Below are 16,596 nucleotides of genomic sequence, written 5' to 3' on the forward strand. Positions count from 1 at the left end.
AAAATATTTCAGCCCTCTAGCGTCCTATATTCTGGAGCAGCTAGAAAGAAAATTATGAGAGGATCGTACAGTAGACCATGACAAACTCCAGAATCTGTTCTGTAACCACATGTTGAAGAGTGCTTTGAAAACTATTGCTTTTTTATTTCTTTGCTTTGTATATATGTTATACTATACAATAAGAAAAGTTAAAAAAAAAAAAAAAAGGGCTGCCTCAAACCAGCACACATTTTTTTGGACTTATTTTTAATTTGTTTTTATTAATCTCTCCTCAATCACTTTCCCCTGTTTTGATTTTTCTTTTAACCATGACATTGTCTCAAACTGATTATATTTACAGTGATGCATATTCAACGTTTTATATTCTCTTTGTAACTTTAATTTATTTAAGAATCATTTTTGTCTATTTTTGCCTTGTTGTTTCTTTTTAATTTTTAATGTTCTATTGTGCTCTTTTTTCAAGGTGCTTTAATGTCTTATAGGCTATATAGAAAAATTTATCTGAAATTTTCCTGTTTACACAGTTACTTTTGCTTTTAATGACAGTTTTCTCTTGGGTCTATCTATCTATCATTAAATATTTGTCTATCTCTCTGTCATCTATCCATCATGTCTCCCTCCCTCATCTATATACTGTCACCTATCCAGCAGAATATCTGCAGACAGCACATTAAGAATGGTGCCAGCTGAAGTAAGCTGAACCAGCTGCAGCATTAATTCCAGGTTATTATTCTCCCTGAAAATCTATTACACCTTTACTAGAGCAACTCCTCTTTAGGTCCATGTGGTTTCTATAATGCCCATAAAGGTCAATGATTCTCTGTTGGTGCTGGTATGACAACTTCGGCTTGTTGTTAATCCTTCACCCTGACTTATAACTGGAAACTCCCTTGGCTAGAAGTCAAAGCCATCAAAAATAATAATGGTATCTCTGCCTCAATCTGGAAAAGCCTTTAGCTGCACTCCCCAGAAAAAATGCAGTCTGCAAATGGGGCTCTCCAAGGAAACAGCCACTGTGTAACTATTGCATATACCACTGTTTCTCAAAGCCTATATATGTTTTCTTTTTTTAAAACTTTATTTCCTTATAATATTTTCTGAATTCTCAAATGTCTGAAAATACACTACTATCATAACCAAAGATAATTTAATTTGATGCACAATTTTAGGTTCTAAATAAATTTTCCTTAGAAACTTGCAGGTAGTGTTGCATTATATCTAGAAACTGTTAGTTTTGATGTGAGTACGTATTCACTGTTAGTCCATTGTAGGTTATAGCTTTATTTCTTCCTGAAAGTTGAGCATTGCCTACACTTAAGACTTGAGTTCTATCTAACTGTTCCTTTTGGTAAAATCCCTTCACTATTTTGTGCCTTAGCTTCTTCATCCATAAAATTAGGCTAAAAGAATCTACCTAAAAGGATTGTTGTGGAGATTAGTTATTACATACAAACTGCTCAGAAAAGTGTCTGACTCATAGTAAATACTTAAAATGTTAATTACCATTATGAAGATTTGTCTGTCTAAAAATAACTATATTTTCTTCACATGATTTAATAAGCTTGCTTTGATAGAGAATTTTAATTTATAATCATTTCTTAGCTATTTATATTAATAATTAAATTATTATTATTTAGATATATTAAATAGCTATATTCCCCTTCTCCAAACTTAAATTTCACTTACTTCTCTAGTCACCACCCTAAAACATGGCTGCCCACCATCACAAGTTTAGTTGGGGCAAATAGATTATTTGATTTAGTGTAATACGAATTTGGAGGCTGTTAACCAATGGTCATGCTATCAAACAAATTCAATTGCTGTCATTCATTTAAAACATAAGCAGAACAATTTGACAAAATAAAACTATGAATCAAATATTATAATAGTGATAACACCATTAGACCATGTTGTGATACTTCCTTCAAAATACAGTGCTTCCTACTACCCACTCCCAGGTGCCTATTTGCATTAACAATTGAATTAGTAATTTAGTTCAAGAACCTTAGAGGTATTTATATTTATTTTATTTATATTAAATATATTAAGTAAATTTTATTTATATTATTTATATTAAAGTTATTTATATTTATATATAAAATAAATTCTAACAAAGATGCACATGAAAATTCCAAATACTTCTGAATTAGGCATATAGAATTATTTGATAGATCATGCTTTTACACAATAAATAAATGGATTTAATTTATTCTGAAACAGGGCTGAGTGAGTGATTAAATTTTTTATACTGAATTAAAACATAAAATACCCATTAATTTAATAATGCTCTTTATGTTATAGCCCTATGAAAGAGTAGGAAAATATCTAAACATGCACATTTATTTAAATAAAAAAATTGAAGTTTGAAAAAAGATTAGATGCAAAATAAGTCTATAAAGTAAAATTAGAAAGACCAAATGCATGATAAATTATAGTACTTATTATTGGTTAGAATATGTTCATAATTAAGCCAAAGTCATATACTTAATTCCCGGATGTACCAGTTTATTCGGCTTGTTTCACAGACACAAGCTGAATCACAAATCCCAGCTGCTTTGGAAGTGTGTGTTAACTGATCATGAGGGGTACACAGCCAAAGTGTGGACAGATTAGCCCGATTCCATTACAATGACAAGGAAAACAATTCTAAGCACATTCCCAACAGAGACTGGGTTAGAAACTTAATTTTTAATTTCAGTTTGGAACTGAGCATATTGTCTCTTGTAGCAGATGCTTAATGATGGTCCTTTATAATGTTAATAATGATGAAGAATTGATACATTTTAAAACTATACATCAGCCTTCTAAAACAGGTGATTCTAAGACTTTGAAATTCATGAATAACACAGCCAATTCATCAAATATTGGTTCCTGAAACTCTGAGGCTTAAATTAAGAGATATTTATTAACAGATCTGGTTTGAAAATACATTGACAGTGTTGTTCTATGATATAATGTAACATCAACTAATTATGGATAATCCCACTAAAGTGTCATAAAGGATATCTGAGATACAAGAGTAGAAAAAGTAGTGGTAACTTGTCACTTGGTATATGGTTCAATATTCAGAAAGCAAGCCATAAATAAGAATCTTTATTCATGAGAAATATTCTTGATAAGTCCTGAAAATAGTTTTTACCTTTATTTTTAAAAAGCAATCACATCCTGTCTGCTTCCTAGGATCATTCCCTTACTTCTAATGCCTTGGTTTCTACTTGTCACCTTATTCTTAGGTCAAATAAGGAAAACGCCCTAGCCCAAAATGAGACTGGAGACTTAATATATTGCAATGCTGTGTTCATAAAATTAAAAGTAGTAAATGTGCCCAGAAAGAGTGTTGTTACCATTGTCTTAATAGTGGGAATAAACAGAGGACAAAAAATTAGAAATATGTAGGAAGTATAAAAAATCTGAACACATTTCAATGAAGGAAGATGTTTTCTCATATTTCCTGTTAAATATATTTTTAGACATAGTGGCTCAATTTCATAGTATTATGAATAGATTTCTATGCTTATACAGCTTGGAATAAATTAGTTTCATGGAATCACCTGAGAATTTAATCATCCTATATAAGGGTGCATTAAACAGGAAAACTAAATTTTTTTAGAATATTCATGCCAATGACAGGCATACAAACATGTGTAATTTAATCCTTATTTAAGCATATATATATATAGAGAGAGAGTGGTTAATATTATCCTCATTTAATGAAATGGAAAATAAGCCTAAATAAATTCAGTTCTCCAAGGGTACCAAACTACTATAGCTCTGAGTTTTAAAAAGCTGAAGTACAGATGGACTTTTGCAATTGATTAGTGCCGAGAAGCATGTTGTTTCACAATATGCAGCATTTTTTTCCCATGAAGCTACAATATTCAGCTGAGTTTATTAATGCTCAAACTATATTCTTTCTCTCCTTAAAACCATGGGTAGATACATGGCCAAATTCTAGTCAATAGGTGTGAGTTTAAATTATGCATGCAATTCCTGTCTTGTGCTATAAAGGAAGGGTCATACCCTCTCGATTTTATCTCCCATCCTGAAATCTGGAATTAGGATATAACGGTAAAACTACAGCAGCTATCTTGGACTATGAGTTGGAAACCCTGTTTTGAGAATGGTGGAAAAACAAGATATAAGGAAAATTGTTCCCCAATAATATTAAGCAAGTACAGTAGTCCTGAGCAGCCTACCTAGACTTTTATGCACAAAAGAAATCTATTTCTATTTGTTTAACTTGCTCTATTTTTGTGTTTAATAGTATTTTGTATTGTGTGTGCTGCAACTCTTTGTGAGAAGAGCATATATGAATACAATGATTAATATAATGTTAACTGATGACATATTAATGTAAATATATTAATGTGCAAGTGATTAAAGGCAATGGAATTTTAAGTATCTGAACATAACTCTGTATAATAATTGCACATTAAGAGCCTGAAATATATATGCAGCTTCAATATGAAATGTCTCTAAAAACTACCACTTAATTGTCCAAGTCTGTAACAAACACACGTACACAAACAACAACAATTGCAAAATTCACAGTAAAACAAAAATGGCCTTAGTGTTGAATAAATTACATAATGAAAATTATGTAGATTATGAAAAGACTTTTATCTAGAGCTGTTGCAATCTTTGGCATAAGAATATGGCAAAATTTGTCTAGAGCTTCCTTTGAATGTAAAACTACCCAAAATATAGAAGCACTAGGCAGAAAATAGGAACAAATAGAGAGCTCACTTCTGTAGATAAATAATTATTGTAATGACAATGCCTCCAGAACAAAAGTACTGAAATGTCATTACATAAAATTAATTTAACATTTCAATGACATATTTACTAAATATAACTTTAACAGAATCCAACATTATACTTAGAAATAACTGATTTTACTTTTGTAAATTTCCTTTCAGCAGTTGAAAAACTAGCATGTGCAGAAGTATATAATGTTCTTTATTTTAAGTACTTCTCTTCACATAAGATGAGAAAACACCTAAATTACTCAAATAATGTCATACTATTGACACCAAGAATTTTGAAGACATTGGAAGAGAAATCAAAACTGTTAGTATTTCCTACTTCTTTATACAATAAAATAGTTACTGTGTAAATTGTAGAAAAAAATTTGTGAAGTGAGAAAAATTAATCTGAAAGAGGGGATGACATTGTGTCAATTTTAGAGGAACATTTTATATCTAAAGGAATTAAATATGCTAAAATAAGTTTAATGGTAAGATACCAAAGTACTCAATAAAACAAGTTAAGTCCAGTTAATAGAATATTAATGAGATACTACTGATACTTAGAAGTTGTCATACATATATATCTATATCAATATATATATCTATACCTAGTTCAGTTATCCTAGTGCATCTATGTATTCCTTTTGATTAGTACTTCTGCAATATCAATACAGTCAAATCCAAGATAGAATACAATTGCACATATCTAAGTCTCCGTCGAACCAGACACATTTTATCTCATTTCCTGATTTTCACATTTTTTCTCTAGTTAAGGATCTGTATGAATCTGTATTTGCAGTGCCCCATTTCACACCGCGCTACTCTGTAACTGTCAAAGTGTGACCTTCCAAAAGAGGAAATATAACAAATTTAAAATCTACAATACAGCAAAGGACCAGCCCTGCCTCGCACTTCAGAAGATCTTCCCTTGCTTTCTGCCTGATCCCACACTAAAACATCATGTAGCTAAGGCAGATGGGCAATGACAGTTTTATCAACAGTAATTTTGCTTTGAAGATTGTAGAAAGACAAGGGCACCTCAATGGCAGTGGCTTGAAGAACAAATTCTTGGTTTGACAACTATGGCATGTACCACAAATTCTTGTGTTTTTATTATTTATAGTATTTGGGAACATGTCAGATCTGCAATAAATATCAATAGCAGTGCTTTCTTGTTTCTTTTGTGAGACGAAAGAAAAGAGGTTATTTTTATTTCTGTAAGTTATTGGTAACATTTCTGGTAAATAGTTATCTATTTTCTTTTTTTTAACCAATTATCGTATGAAATATTATAATATTGTTTACTTTATAAACTATATAATAAATGAACAAGATAAAAATACTAATGTGCATAATCTTACCAGGTAAAGATAAGACACAGCAATGTAGATATTAAAATCAAAACCTGATTAAACATTGCAGACTGTGTACGCTGAATGGCTCTGTGTAGATCATTCTAAAATAATACAGAAAAAATATGTAATTTTTGATAAATCACAAATATGCATGAGTTTAAAATGTATTACATTTCCCTATTCTGTGGTTACTCAATATATATACTTCAACATAGCAGCATATTTTAATTTTTGCCTAGGTCTAAACATTAAAATATATCATTCATATTACTAAGATAGTATTATGAGAAAAGCATAAAACACTAAATTTCAGTTTACTGACCTTACAAGCAACTGAAGAGATGTTGCACTGGACTCCCCCAAAACCCTCCCATGATGACTTAACATAATCATTTATGGAAATTTTTCAATGTAAAATATCAGAAATAATATATTCAAATAAAGAGAAAGTAATAGTAGAATGGCAGTAAAATCTCATTTTCTAAATAAGTACAAATAGGCAGGCAATTTAATAAAAAAGAAATAAATTAAATAGCCAACTAACAATTTTATAAAAGTTCAGCTGCTTTAATGCTAAAAGAATTGTGAATTCAAGATATACTTCTTACTTTCCCAATTGGTAGACCTTAAAACCTCATAATACCTGCTATTGTTTAGGAAGCAAAAAATGAGCACTCACATGCCATATTGCTTATGTGATTTGTTACAAATTTTTGACAGCAATTTGTCAGGTCAAAATTCAGAAATATCCCTTTCTATTTTACTCATTCATTCATTCATTCCATAAGTATGCACTTAACATAATTTCATAAATTAACCACATAAAAACCTTCAAAGATGGGTACAAATATTTGCATATGTTAATCATTATTATAAAATTATAATATTCATAATATGAAATAACAAATGTTTCATACTACTACAAAAGCTAAAATATGGTTATAAAAAATGTTAAACTTGATCAATATCTATATAATGGATTTAGAAACACCCATTAAAAGTGGACTGAAGAGAATATTCAATAACACAGAAATATCCAATACATAGTGCCATAAGATAAAAATTTCAATCATAAAATTAAACATACAATATAATTCACAAGTGATGTAAGTGTATTTCTGCCTAGAAAATACTGGAAGCACTTAAACGTATTATTAGTGTGTAGTCTGCACGGTAGATTTACGGATGCTTATAATATTCTGTTCTTTTCTTTTTATCTCAAATTTATTATAATATACATTAAATGGTTTTTAAATCATGAGGAAAATAACTTCACCAGGTAGAAATGAGCCATTATTTTATTTTCCTGTATGCACATTTAACCAAAACTGGTAAGAAAAATAAGTTGATTGATTAGCATTTTACATTTCATCCCTTACTTTCTTCTGGCAGAGGTGTTAATGAGCAGGAAAATAGATAAATATTTAGCATAATACAGAAACAAAATAGAAAAACGCATCCTAAGTGAATACTGCACAGCATTTCTCCTACTCTCAATAATTTCTTAGTTTATTGTTTCCACCTAATAACACAGTAATTCTCAAGGAACTGTTCCCCCTCACTCTTTGTTCTATCATATTCATTAGCAATTAGGCAACCTATATTTATTGAAACAAGTGTTTCCTTTGGGCAATTAAGACAGCCCAGTGTTACTGTAAGCCATTTCACAGGACACAACTTCACGCGTTTTCCATGTACCTTCATGGACCTCCAGTGGTTATCTGATATAAAAGTTTAGAAATATTTATCTGTTTAATACCTCAATATTAGCCATATCCTCCTTTGGCCAAAACTTCAGTCATAAAGTCTCTTTATAAGCCATTTAAAAGTAAAGCAAGTTTGCTTTCTAAAATTTGGCTCATATTGTCTATTTATAAGCCATTTAAAAGAAAAGCAAGTTTGCCTTCCAAGAAGTTTTATTTTTCAATATAGCCAGACTTAAATTTTAATATATCTGTATGTATATAATTATAAATATAATTATATATAATTAAATATAATTATAATATAATTATCTTATATTTTAAAACAGAACCTCCTAAAATAAATTTATTTTTTAAAGATAAAGAGCACAGCTAATACTATAAAAATCATTTGTTTAAAATAAAAATCTTACTGGATGGCTTTATCAGTGCACACTAAACAAAACAAAAAGGGAAATTTATAATTTTGAGCCCTTATTAAGTTTATGCTAGAAACATTACAATGCATAAACACACATATATATTTATGTATACATTTACTTTTCACAGAAAGTCTGTAACATAAGTATTTTATTCTTTCTTGTAGATGAAGAAGTAAGCAGAAAAGTTAAATTGTTTGCCTATCAGAATGCTTAGTCTGCAGTGGCCTCATACTAGCATTTGTGTATCGACTGACTGAATAGCAAATGTCTCACAATTAAATTATGAGTATTGAAGCCTATAGTCAACAAATCATTCATTTGAACAGGTTCAGCCTTTGACACACTACAACTGTGGGTCAAGCTCTTGGATTCTGCATCTCTTATCTTAACTCCTGCTTCTCTTTCTGCCTCCTACTTTGCCTCTTGCAGTCCAACCCAGTTAAATCTAAAGTGATTACTTTAAATGAGTAGCTCCAATACAAAGTCTTACAAAACCCCACAGATTTTCAAAAAACCAAAACAAAAACAGAAGGGGCGGGCAACATCAGTGGCAGAGTTCTTGTCTGCCATGCCAGAGACCCGGGTTCACTGCCTGCCCATGTGGAAAAAAAAAAAAAAAGCACAGATTTTCATGGAAGATAAGACAGCCTATAGGTAAGGAAAGACTGATAATATCACATAGTGAATCCTTAAATCCAGTGATTCCCATCATACATTAACAGATTGCACTGGAAGGGAAGGTTGTATGAATCCTCAAGATTGGCTACCGGGTTGGACCAGTCCAAATAGCAATTACACTTTGCTGTGGTGACATTCAGAAAATCTGAACAATTTTTGTTGACAGCTCATAGAACCTAACAAAGGTCACTTCACAAATTTTCATTCTGATTCGAAGCAAACTTAAGTACATAATTATAAATAAAATACTATATTATATTACACATATATGATTCATTTTTAAAAGCATTTAAATAAAACTGACTACTAAGATGTAAATTTATTTAAAATAAGTTTACAAATAAAACGTTTGGTAACAATTATAGTTAAATAAATTCCAATAGTACATGCTATGCTTTATGGAAGAATAGAATGTGGAAGTACAAGACTAACAGCCCCAAATCATCTTATCCCTCTATTTAATCTGAACACTGAAAATAAGTAAGAAATAATGTCTTGAAAAATAGTTTTGTTTTTGCATTTCACTTTTATACTTACAATCATATTTTCCAAGGCATGTTTAGCAAGCCAACAGTTTAGAAAGACTGGAACAAATAGACTCCGTAAGGAAGGCCAGAAGATCTGAAAAACAAATCAAAACTAAAACTTTTCTCTCAAAGCAAGAAATTATATCCAGTAGATTAAAAAAGAAATGTATTACAGAAGATAAAGTTATTAAAGACAAAATAATGATTCAAAACATGTAAAATTTACCCTCATTAGGAATGAAATGCAAAGATCAGTAATGATCTTTTCATTCATTCTATAAATCTTCCTTAGGGAAAATTTCTTAGAGAAATTACTAAAGAAGTATAAAAATGATAAGAGTCTCCCACTAGAGTGAAATCATATTACTAACCCTTTTAGCATGACAACATTTCATAGGTACTGGCTCTCTCTTTCCTGCAACTGGTGGTGAAAAATAGGAACAAGGAGAGAAGGAGCTGCCCTTTTGTAACATTACCATTTCTTACTCTCTCCAGAGTCAACCACTTTAAGTAACATTGGGAACCACATTCAATTGGAATCATATACAGTTAGTGTCATCAATTAATCTAGTTTCAGTTGCTCCTGCAAGTAGTAATTTCTCAAATTCAAGCAATTGTAAGAAGTGAGCAACAACTTCAGGCATCTACTATTCTCATAATTTGCCAAACAAAACTCAAATTAAACATTAGAATGTATAGCCCCAACAACAGATACTGGTATAATTCTATCAAATTGATATAAAAATCTCATTTAGCAAATGGGAAAGGGCTCATTACATATTCATGGGATTGAAGTTGAACAGGATTATTGTGGAATGGCTACTATATGGTACTTTGATAAAGAACCAAACGGCTGGTTTGCTGATTGTATGGCTGTTGGCAATCTTCTTACTAAAGAGAGAAGTGGACTTAGTAAATCCTACAGTTTAGCTAGAAATATTTAGGTAATATTTACACTTGATCAAATACAGCTTTAGAGCACATATTTCTTTAAAACATTTGATTTTGTTATTGTACGAAATCTCAAGCTTTCATTTTAACACACAATCTAATTACCCAAATGATTTTACTACTTATGTGTTAACACCATGACTTTAACCAGAGTCTGAATCCATTTATCTTAGCTAATATAAAATTTAATGGTATTTAGATTTGAAGATTAGTCTTAGGTCTAATGACAAAATTATTTTCTTTCAAGATTCTTTTAGGACTTACTGAGATAATGAAGGGAACCGCATTAATTATTTCCAAGATGAAGGGTATTCGTAAAATCTGTTCCCAGATGTTTCCCTTCCAAGAAAGAATGAATAAAAATGAAAGTCAATTATACTGGATCCCATTAAAAAGGGGAAAAAAGACAGCACTCAGAATTTGTCTAGCAATAAGGATGCTTACATTAACAGAACACTGAATAATTTTATAGAGATGTAACAAAGACTTTAAGAGATCATTTTTCTGAATGTTACTGTGCTCTCTCAATTTTGTGGTTAATTTTAAGAAATAAAGCAAATGCCCTACTAACCTATGAATATTGCACATAGATATTTTTATCATGTAATATTTCATGGAAGAAAATTTACTAGTAAAAATAAAACAAATTAATTAAAGTCTACGGAATGGATTGAAAGGTAACTCAATATCTTACTTTAATAATTATATTTACTACAGCAAGGTATATTAAACCATAAGAAAAGGGCATGTTCTTTCAATCACTCTAGATCCTAGCCTCCTGACCTGTGCAGTACAACAGTTTTAATCAGGACTAGCTATATAATTCGCACACCTCATTGCAAAATGAAAATGTGGACCCTCTGTTAAAAAATGTGTAATGATTTCAAGAAGGTGACATGAAAACATTTAACCAAATGCTACACCTTTCTAACTGCAGGGCTTTGTGTGGCTGTATGGGTAGCATGCCCATGAGAACTCAGAACTTCTTAAAGCAGTTTATACTTTTATGAAGAGATCTACTTGTGTGAAAGGCATAATTATTTAATAACACTTGCTGTTAAATGGAGAATTCTTCTCAATTTTCTTGCCTAGCAAGGTACATTTTCATGTACTATAAGCTGTTTTCCATGTACTAAAATATGAAAGGATAGGTTTTGTTAATAGTTCATCACCCAATTTCAGGCTTTATAAATGAGTGGATGAAGTGTGAGCTAGTAAGACAGAAGGCAGCAGTGTACTGAGGAGTCCTCTGTATAGAGTGTTAGACATGCTATGGTACTTATCTCATGCTAAGTGAGTAGGGCTCAAGTGAATCACAGCATTTAGCTCAGACATAGAGACTAATAAAATATCTAAAAATAAGGAGACAGCAGAGCAAAGAGTAAGAAGGCTAGGAGGACAACAAGCCACAATTTCATCAACGGCAAGCAAATGTGCCCATGTTCTAGGAACCAGATATAGAAACTAAAGAATCAACAAGCCTAGGGTTATTTTAAAAGGATTTACACTTAAGAGGGTTGGCTGCCTGAAGGGAAGAGGGGACCTCAATAGATGGTGGACTTCAGATGCCCAGGATCTTGATCAGAGCCACTAGTGGCCAGAGAGGAACTATGGTCTTCAGGAAGCTGGTCAGAGGCCTTGGTGGGGCCACTGATTCTTCATGGCAAAAAGGGCCAGCGCTTGCATTTACCAGGCAGAGGGACCCAACAGCATACTAGAATAGTGCCAGTCAGGCAACTCCAACCCAGATGCTGGCTTCACTTCCCTCAGCCCTAGACAAGGCCAAAACAGCTAGTATTAAATAAGAGAGAAGGTAGAAATAAGATATAGCTGCCATGATAATTCCCTACCACATGTGATCTCAGCTGATGAAAGCAAAGTGTTTAACTGGACGAGAATTTTTAATTTGCATGCAATGACCACAATATTTTTAACAATGAGCTGAAACTTGTCTAGTAAATGAAGTGACTAGAAAAGCTATCACACGTCCTCAAAATTTCATCTGGTTACATGAATCACAAGGGGGCCACATGAACAGGAAAGAGAAGAGTAGGAGACTAAAGCCTACTTTAGCTGAAACATGCCTGCTCAAAACTGATTATGACCGATTTTAGTTATGCAAAGAGCTTTTTTAATTGTGTAGTTCACATATTACCATTTATTTCAGCAATTTTTTTTTATATGATTCAGCCTGAAGGAAGCTTAGCATTTGCCTTACTTTTTCCTTTCTGTATCTTTACTTATCACTACACATCTTGGTGTCAATAATTGTTGATTGGTAAAGAGACTGATCTGACCAAGATGAATGAGATTATGGGAACAGTTAGCACTGATGATATGGAAGCATATTTCTATTTATTCACAGCAAGCTTAATAAAAGCTGTCTGGGTGGTTGAGTGGTAGAATGCACACCTTCCATGTGGGAGACCCGGGTTCAATTTCTTGACCATGTACCAAAGTGGGGGGAAGAAAGCTGTTTGAATAGAGTTAGTTCACGGTAAGAAACAAACTTTTATATCTCTTATGACTATTTTTCCTTCTTCATTTCCATTTGTAATATTAATTACAATTTTATAACCTTTACTTATACCATCAAAAAAGTCTCAACTGGTAACTAATTTGTTTGGGTCCTTTCCAACTTGTATTCCATATTAGAGCCACAGGATTCTTTCTAAAATGCCAAATTCCCATTACCAACATAATAAATTCCAAGCTCCTCATTAAATGAAATTTCACAATTAGGATTCTAGTTACTTCTCTGACTTGTACTTACCCAGTTTTATACAGTTCCCTAAACAAGCTACACTTTCTCATATGTTTGTATCTTGGCTCACATTTCTCCTTTGGCCTGGAATGCCCAATTCCCCTTGTCTCTACCCCTAATCTCTTTGGCAAGTACTGGTAACATTTTATTGAGCTTATTTATTTACATACCTGTTGGGGCTCAATAAGCGTGTTATGAATGAATGAAACTTCGAGATGTTGTAAATACGTTTGTGATGGTTTGGAGCTGTATGCACCCCAGAAGAACATGTACTTAAATCCAATCCATTCCTAGGGGTGTGAACCCATTATAAATAGGAATTTTTGATGAGGTTACTTTAGTTAAGGTGTCACCCACTGCAATCAGGGTGGGTCTTAATCCTATTACCAGGGTCTTTTATAAGAGAATGAAATTCAGGCAGAGAGAAAGAAAGTCACAGGAAGCAAAAAGCTGAAAATCAATGTAAACTGGAAGAGAAGGAAAAGTACAGGAGAAGCCACCATATGACTTGCGATGTGACAGAGGAGCCCAGGACCAAGAAATCTGGCAGCCAGCCCCCGAAAACCAGTCTTCAGGAAGAAAGAATTACCTTGATGACAGCTTGATAGACTTGGTCTTTCAGCCTCAAAACCATGACCTAATAAATTCCCATTGTTTAAGCAGACCCATTGCATGGTATTTGCTTGAGCAACCAAGAAAACTAAGACAGCCCTTTTTCTCTTCATTTACAAACTCTATTCTGTCATTAACTTATTTACATTTTTATTGGATCTAAATGGAAATACCTGAAATAATTTTATCACTTAAAGCCTTCTTGAATGTAGCTTGAATAAATTATAGAAATCAATATAAATTTTCTAGAGAAAAGAATTTTATGAGTTCTTGTCTTGATACTCATTTTAGGTAAACTGCATCTGTGCTTTTGGCTTCATTTTTTATCAACAGTAAATCAACAACTTCTAACATCGTGTCTCAAGCCCAGATATTGTACCTCTGAGATTCTGACTCAGCTCTCCAATAGCCTAACCTATTGCTCCACAGTGATGCCCCAAAGGCACTTTAAATGTCAAAAAGCAAAATTTATAACTTTTGCTTGACTGCTGCCCAGTAACCCAGCCTAAAAATTATTCAGTAAATCTTTTCATATTTCTTTCACTCATTGCCATAGCATAATTGGTCAATAAGACCTTCTGATTCTGAAGGGATTTTATTATCATGTTATTTTTTTTTTATTTTGCAATACTTTCAAGCTTACAAGACAATTGCGAAAATAATACAAACCCTATACAGAGAACTCCAACATGCCCCTACCTCCCCCAGATTTTGCCACCTTTTCCATATCATTCTATCTTTCAACTGTCTGTCTAAATTCAGAACATTTGAGAGAAAGTTTCCCACATCTCATAAACATCACATAATACGTCCACGTACATTTTCTACTAACAAGGATGTCCATTTATGTAATCATCTTAAGTGCAGTTATCAAATTCAAGAAATTTAACATTGATAAGAAGCTTACAATTTATATTTAAAGTTTTTCTTAAGTCCCAATAATGCCTCTTTGAGCCTTTTTTCCTCCATTCTTAGATCACATCCAGGAACATGTATTGCATTTAATTGTCACTATCTCTTTAGTTTCTCTCTCTTGTTTTAATTATAGAAATATATACAACATAAATCTTCTCACCTCAAACCCCTCCCCCAAGCACATCATTCACAGAAATTAATAACATTCACAAATATTGCATTACCCTCACCACCATCCATTACCAGATCTTTCCCTTCATTACAAACAGAAAACCTATAACGATTTTGCATTAACTCCTCATGCCCCTTGCTCCCTGCCCTGGTAAACTGTACTCTAATTTCTATCTCTAGGAGTTTGCATATTCTCTGGTGTTTTACTTGAGGTTACCATGGGGCTTAAATTTAACATCCTTTATCTATAACAACCTTGTTCACTTTGACATTAACTTCAATAGTATATGCACACACTATGCTTCTCTCCCACTCCATTCTCCCCCTTCTTCATGACATTCTTGTTGCAAATTACATATTTATACATTATGAGTCCCAAACTGCTGATTTATCATTACATTTTATGCATTTGCCTTTTAGATACTATAGAAGTAAAAAGCAGAGTTACAAATCCAAAATACAGTAATACTGGCATTTATATTTACCCATGCCATTATCTTTATCTGTAGAAGCCAAGAGTTTAAAGCAAGACCTACAGAATTTGTTGGGAGCGGCTGGCCTCAGGATGGCGGTAAACTGTGGCGATTGTTATGTAGAGCAGTCTGGGAGGAAGAGAATGTTTACCCAAAACAGTTATGTTAAGTATGAAGAACACTGTGAGATAAGAATCTTGCTCCCTCAGGAAATGCATGCATGCCTATTGACATCCTGTGGTATATAACCAGGATCTGGTTAAGAACAAAATTGTCAGAAGTCTGTCTGAAGTAAACTCAAGCTTCAGACCCCCTGAGCCCGTCTGTGTCTTTCTTTCTTTCTTCCTTTCTTTTTTTCTCATCATTCCTTAATATCCTTCGAGCTCCGTTTCAATAGGAAGCAACATTTATCTTCGTGTGGCTTCAGTCCATTGTCCAGTGTCTGCTCTATTCAACCTGTAGAAGTCCATTTAACACTTGTTGTAGAGCTGCTCTAGTGGTGACAAACTCACTCTGCTTTTGTTTATCTGGGAATGTCATAATTCTTCCTAGACTTCTGAAAGACAGTTTTTCCAGATATATAATTCCTGGTTGGCAATTTTTTACTTCCAGTACTTTAAATATTTCTCCCCACTGACTTCTTGCCTCCATGATGTCCCAGGAGAAACTGCCACTTAATCTTACTGAGGATCTCCTTACATGTTGTTCTCTCTTGCAGCTTTCAGAATTCTTCATTTGGAATTCAACAGCTTGATTATGCCACTGCGTGGGTCTGTTTAGATTTATCCTGTTTGGAGTTGTCGAGATCTTGGATGAGTATATTCATGTCTTTTGGTAAATTTGGCAAGCTTTTCAACCATTATTTTCTTGAATATTCCCTCTGCTCCTCTCTTTCTTTTCCTTCTGGGACTCCCATAATTCATATATTGTTATGCTTGATGGTGTCCTACAGGTTCCTCAGGCTCCATTCACTTTTCATCCTTTCCATCTGCTTCTTATACTGAACGATTTCAATAGTCTTCAAGTCTTTCAATGAACTTCAAGTTCACTGATTCATTCTTCTGCCAGCTCTAATTTGCTGTTGAACCCCTCTAGGCAATATTTAATTTCCATTACTGTGGTCTTCAGCTTTGTTTGGTTCCTTTTCATAATTTCCATCACTACTGATGTTCTCTTTGTGCTCATCTATTATTTTCCTTATTTCCTTTAGTTCTTTGTCCATGTTTTCTTTGAGCTCTTTGAACTTACTTAAGACCATTTTTAAGTCTTTGTCTGGT

The 16,596-nt window shown here is 32.8% G+C and overlaps 1 protein-coding gene across 5 annotated transcripts in view; it reads right to left on the reverse strand.

Moving 5' to 3' along the window:
- Positions 1 to 16,596, reverse strand: part of KCNT2 (potassium sodium-activated channel subfamily T member 2) — a 450,533-nt gene that overhangs the window by 280,721 nt on the left and 153,216 nt on the right. For 4 of the 5 annotated variants that reach the window (XM_077157299.1, XM_077157298.1, XM_077157295.1 and 1 more), the window contains exons 6-8: positions 10,649 to 10,723; positions 9,444 to 9,527; positions 6,110 to 6,204 (exon numbers count right to left, since the gene is read on the reverse strand). In XM_077157299.1, the coding sequence (XP_077013414.1) occupies positions 6,110 to 6,204; positions 9,444 to 9,527; positions 10,649 to 10,723 (254 nt within the window). The remainder of the gene's footprint in view (positions 1 to 6,109; positions 6,205 to 9,443; positions 9,528 to 10,648; positions 10,724 to 16,596) is intronic. The other variant, XM_077157297.1, reaches the window with a different exon arrangement.

This window comes from Tamandua tetradactyla, chromosome 4, assembly GCF_023851605.1.
Source record: "Tamandua tetradactyla isolate mTamTet1 chromosome 4, mTamTet1.pri, whole genome shotgun sequence".
Lineage (NCBI taxonomy): Eukaryota > Metazoa > Chordata > Mammalia > Pilosa > Myrmecophagidae > Tamandua > Tamandua tetradactyla.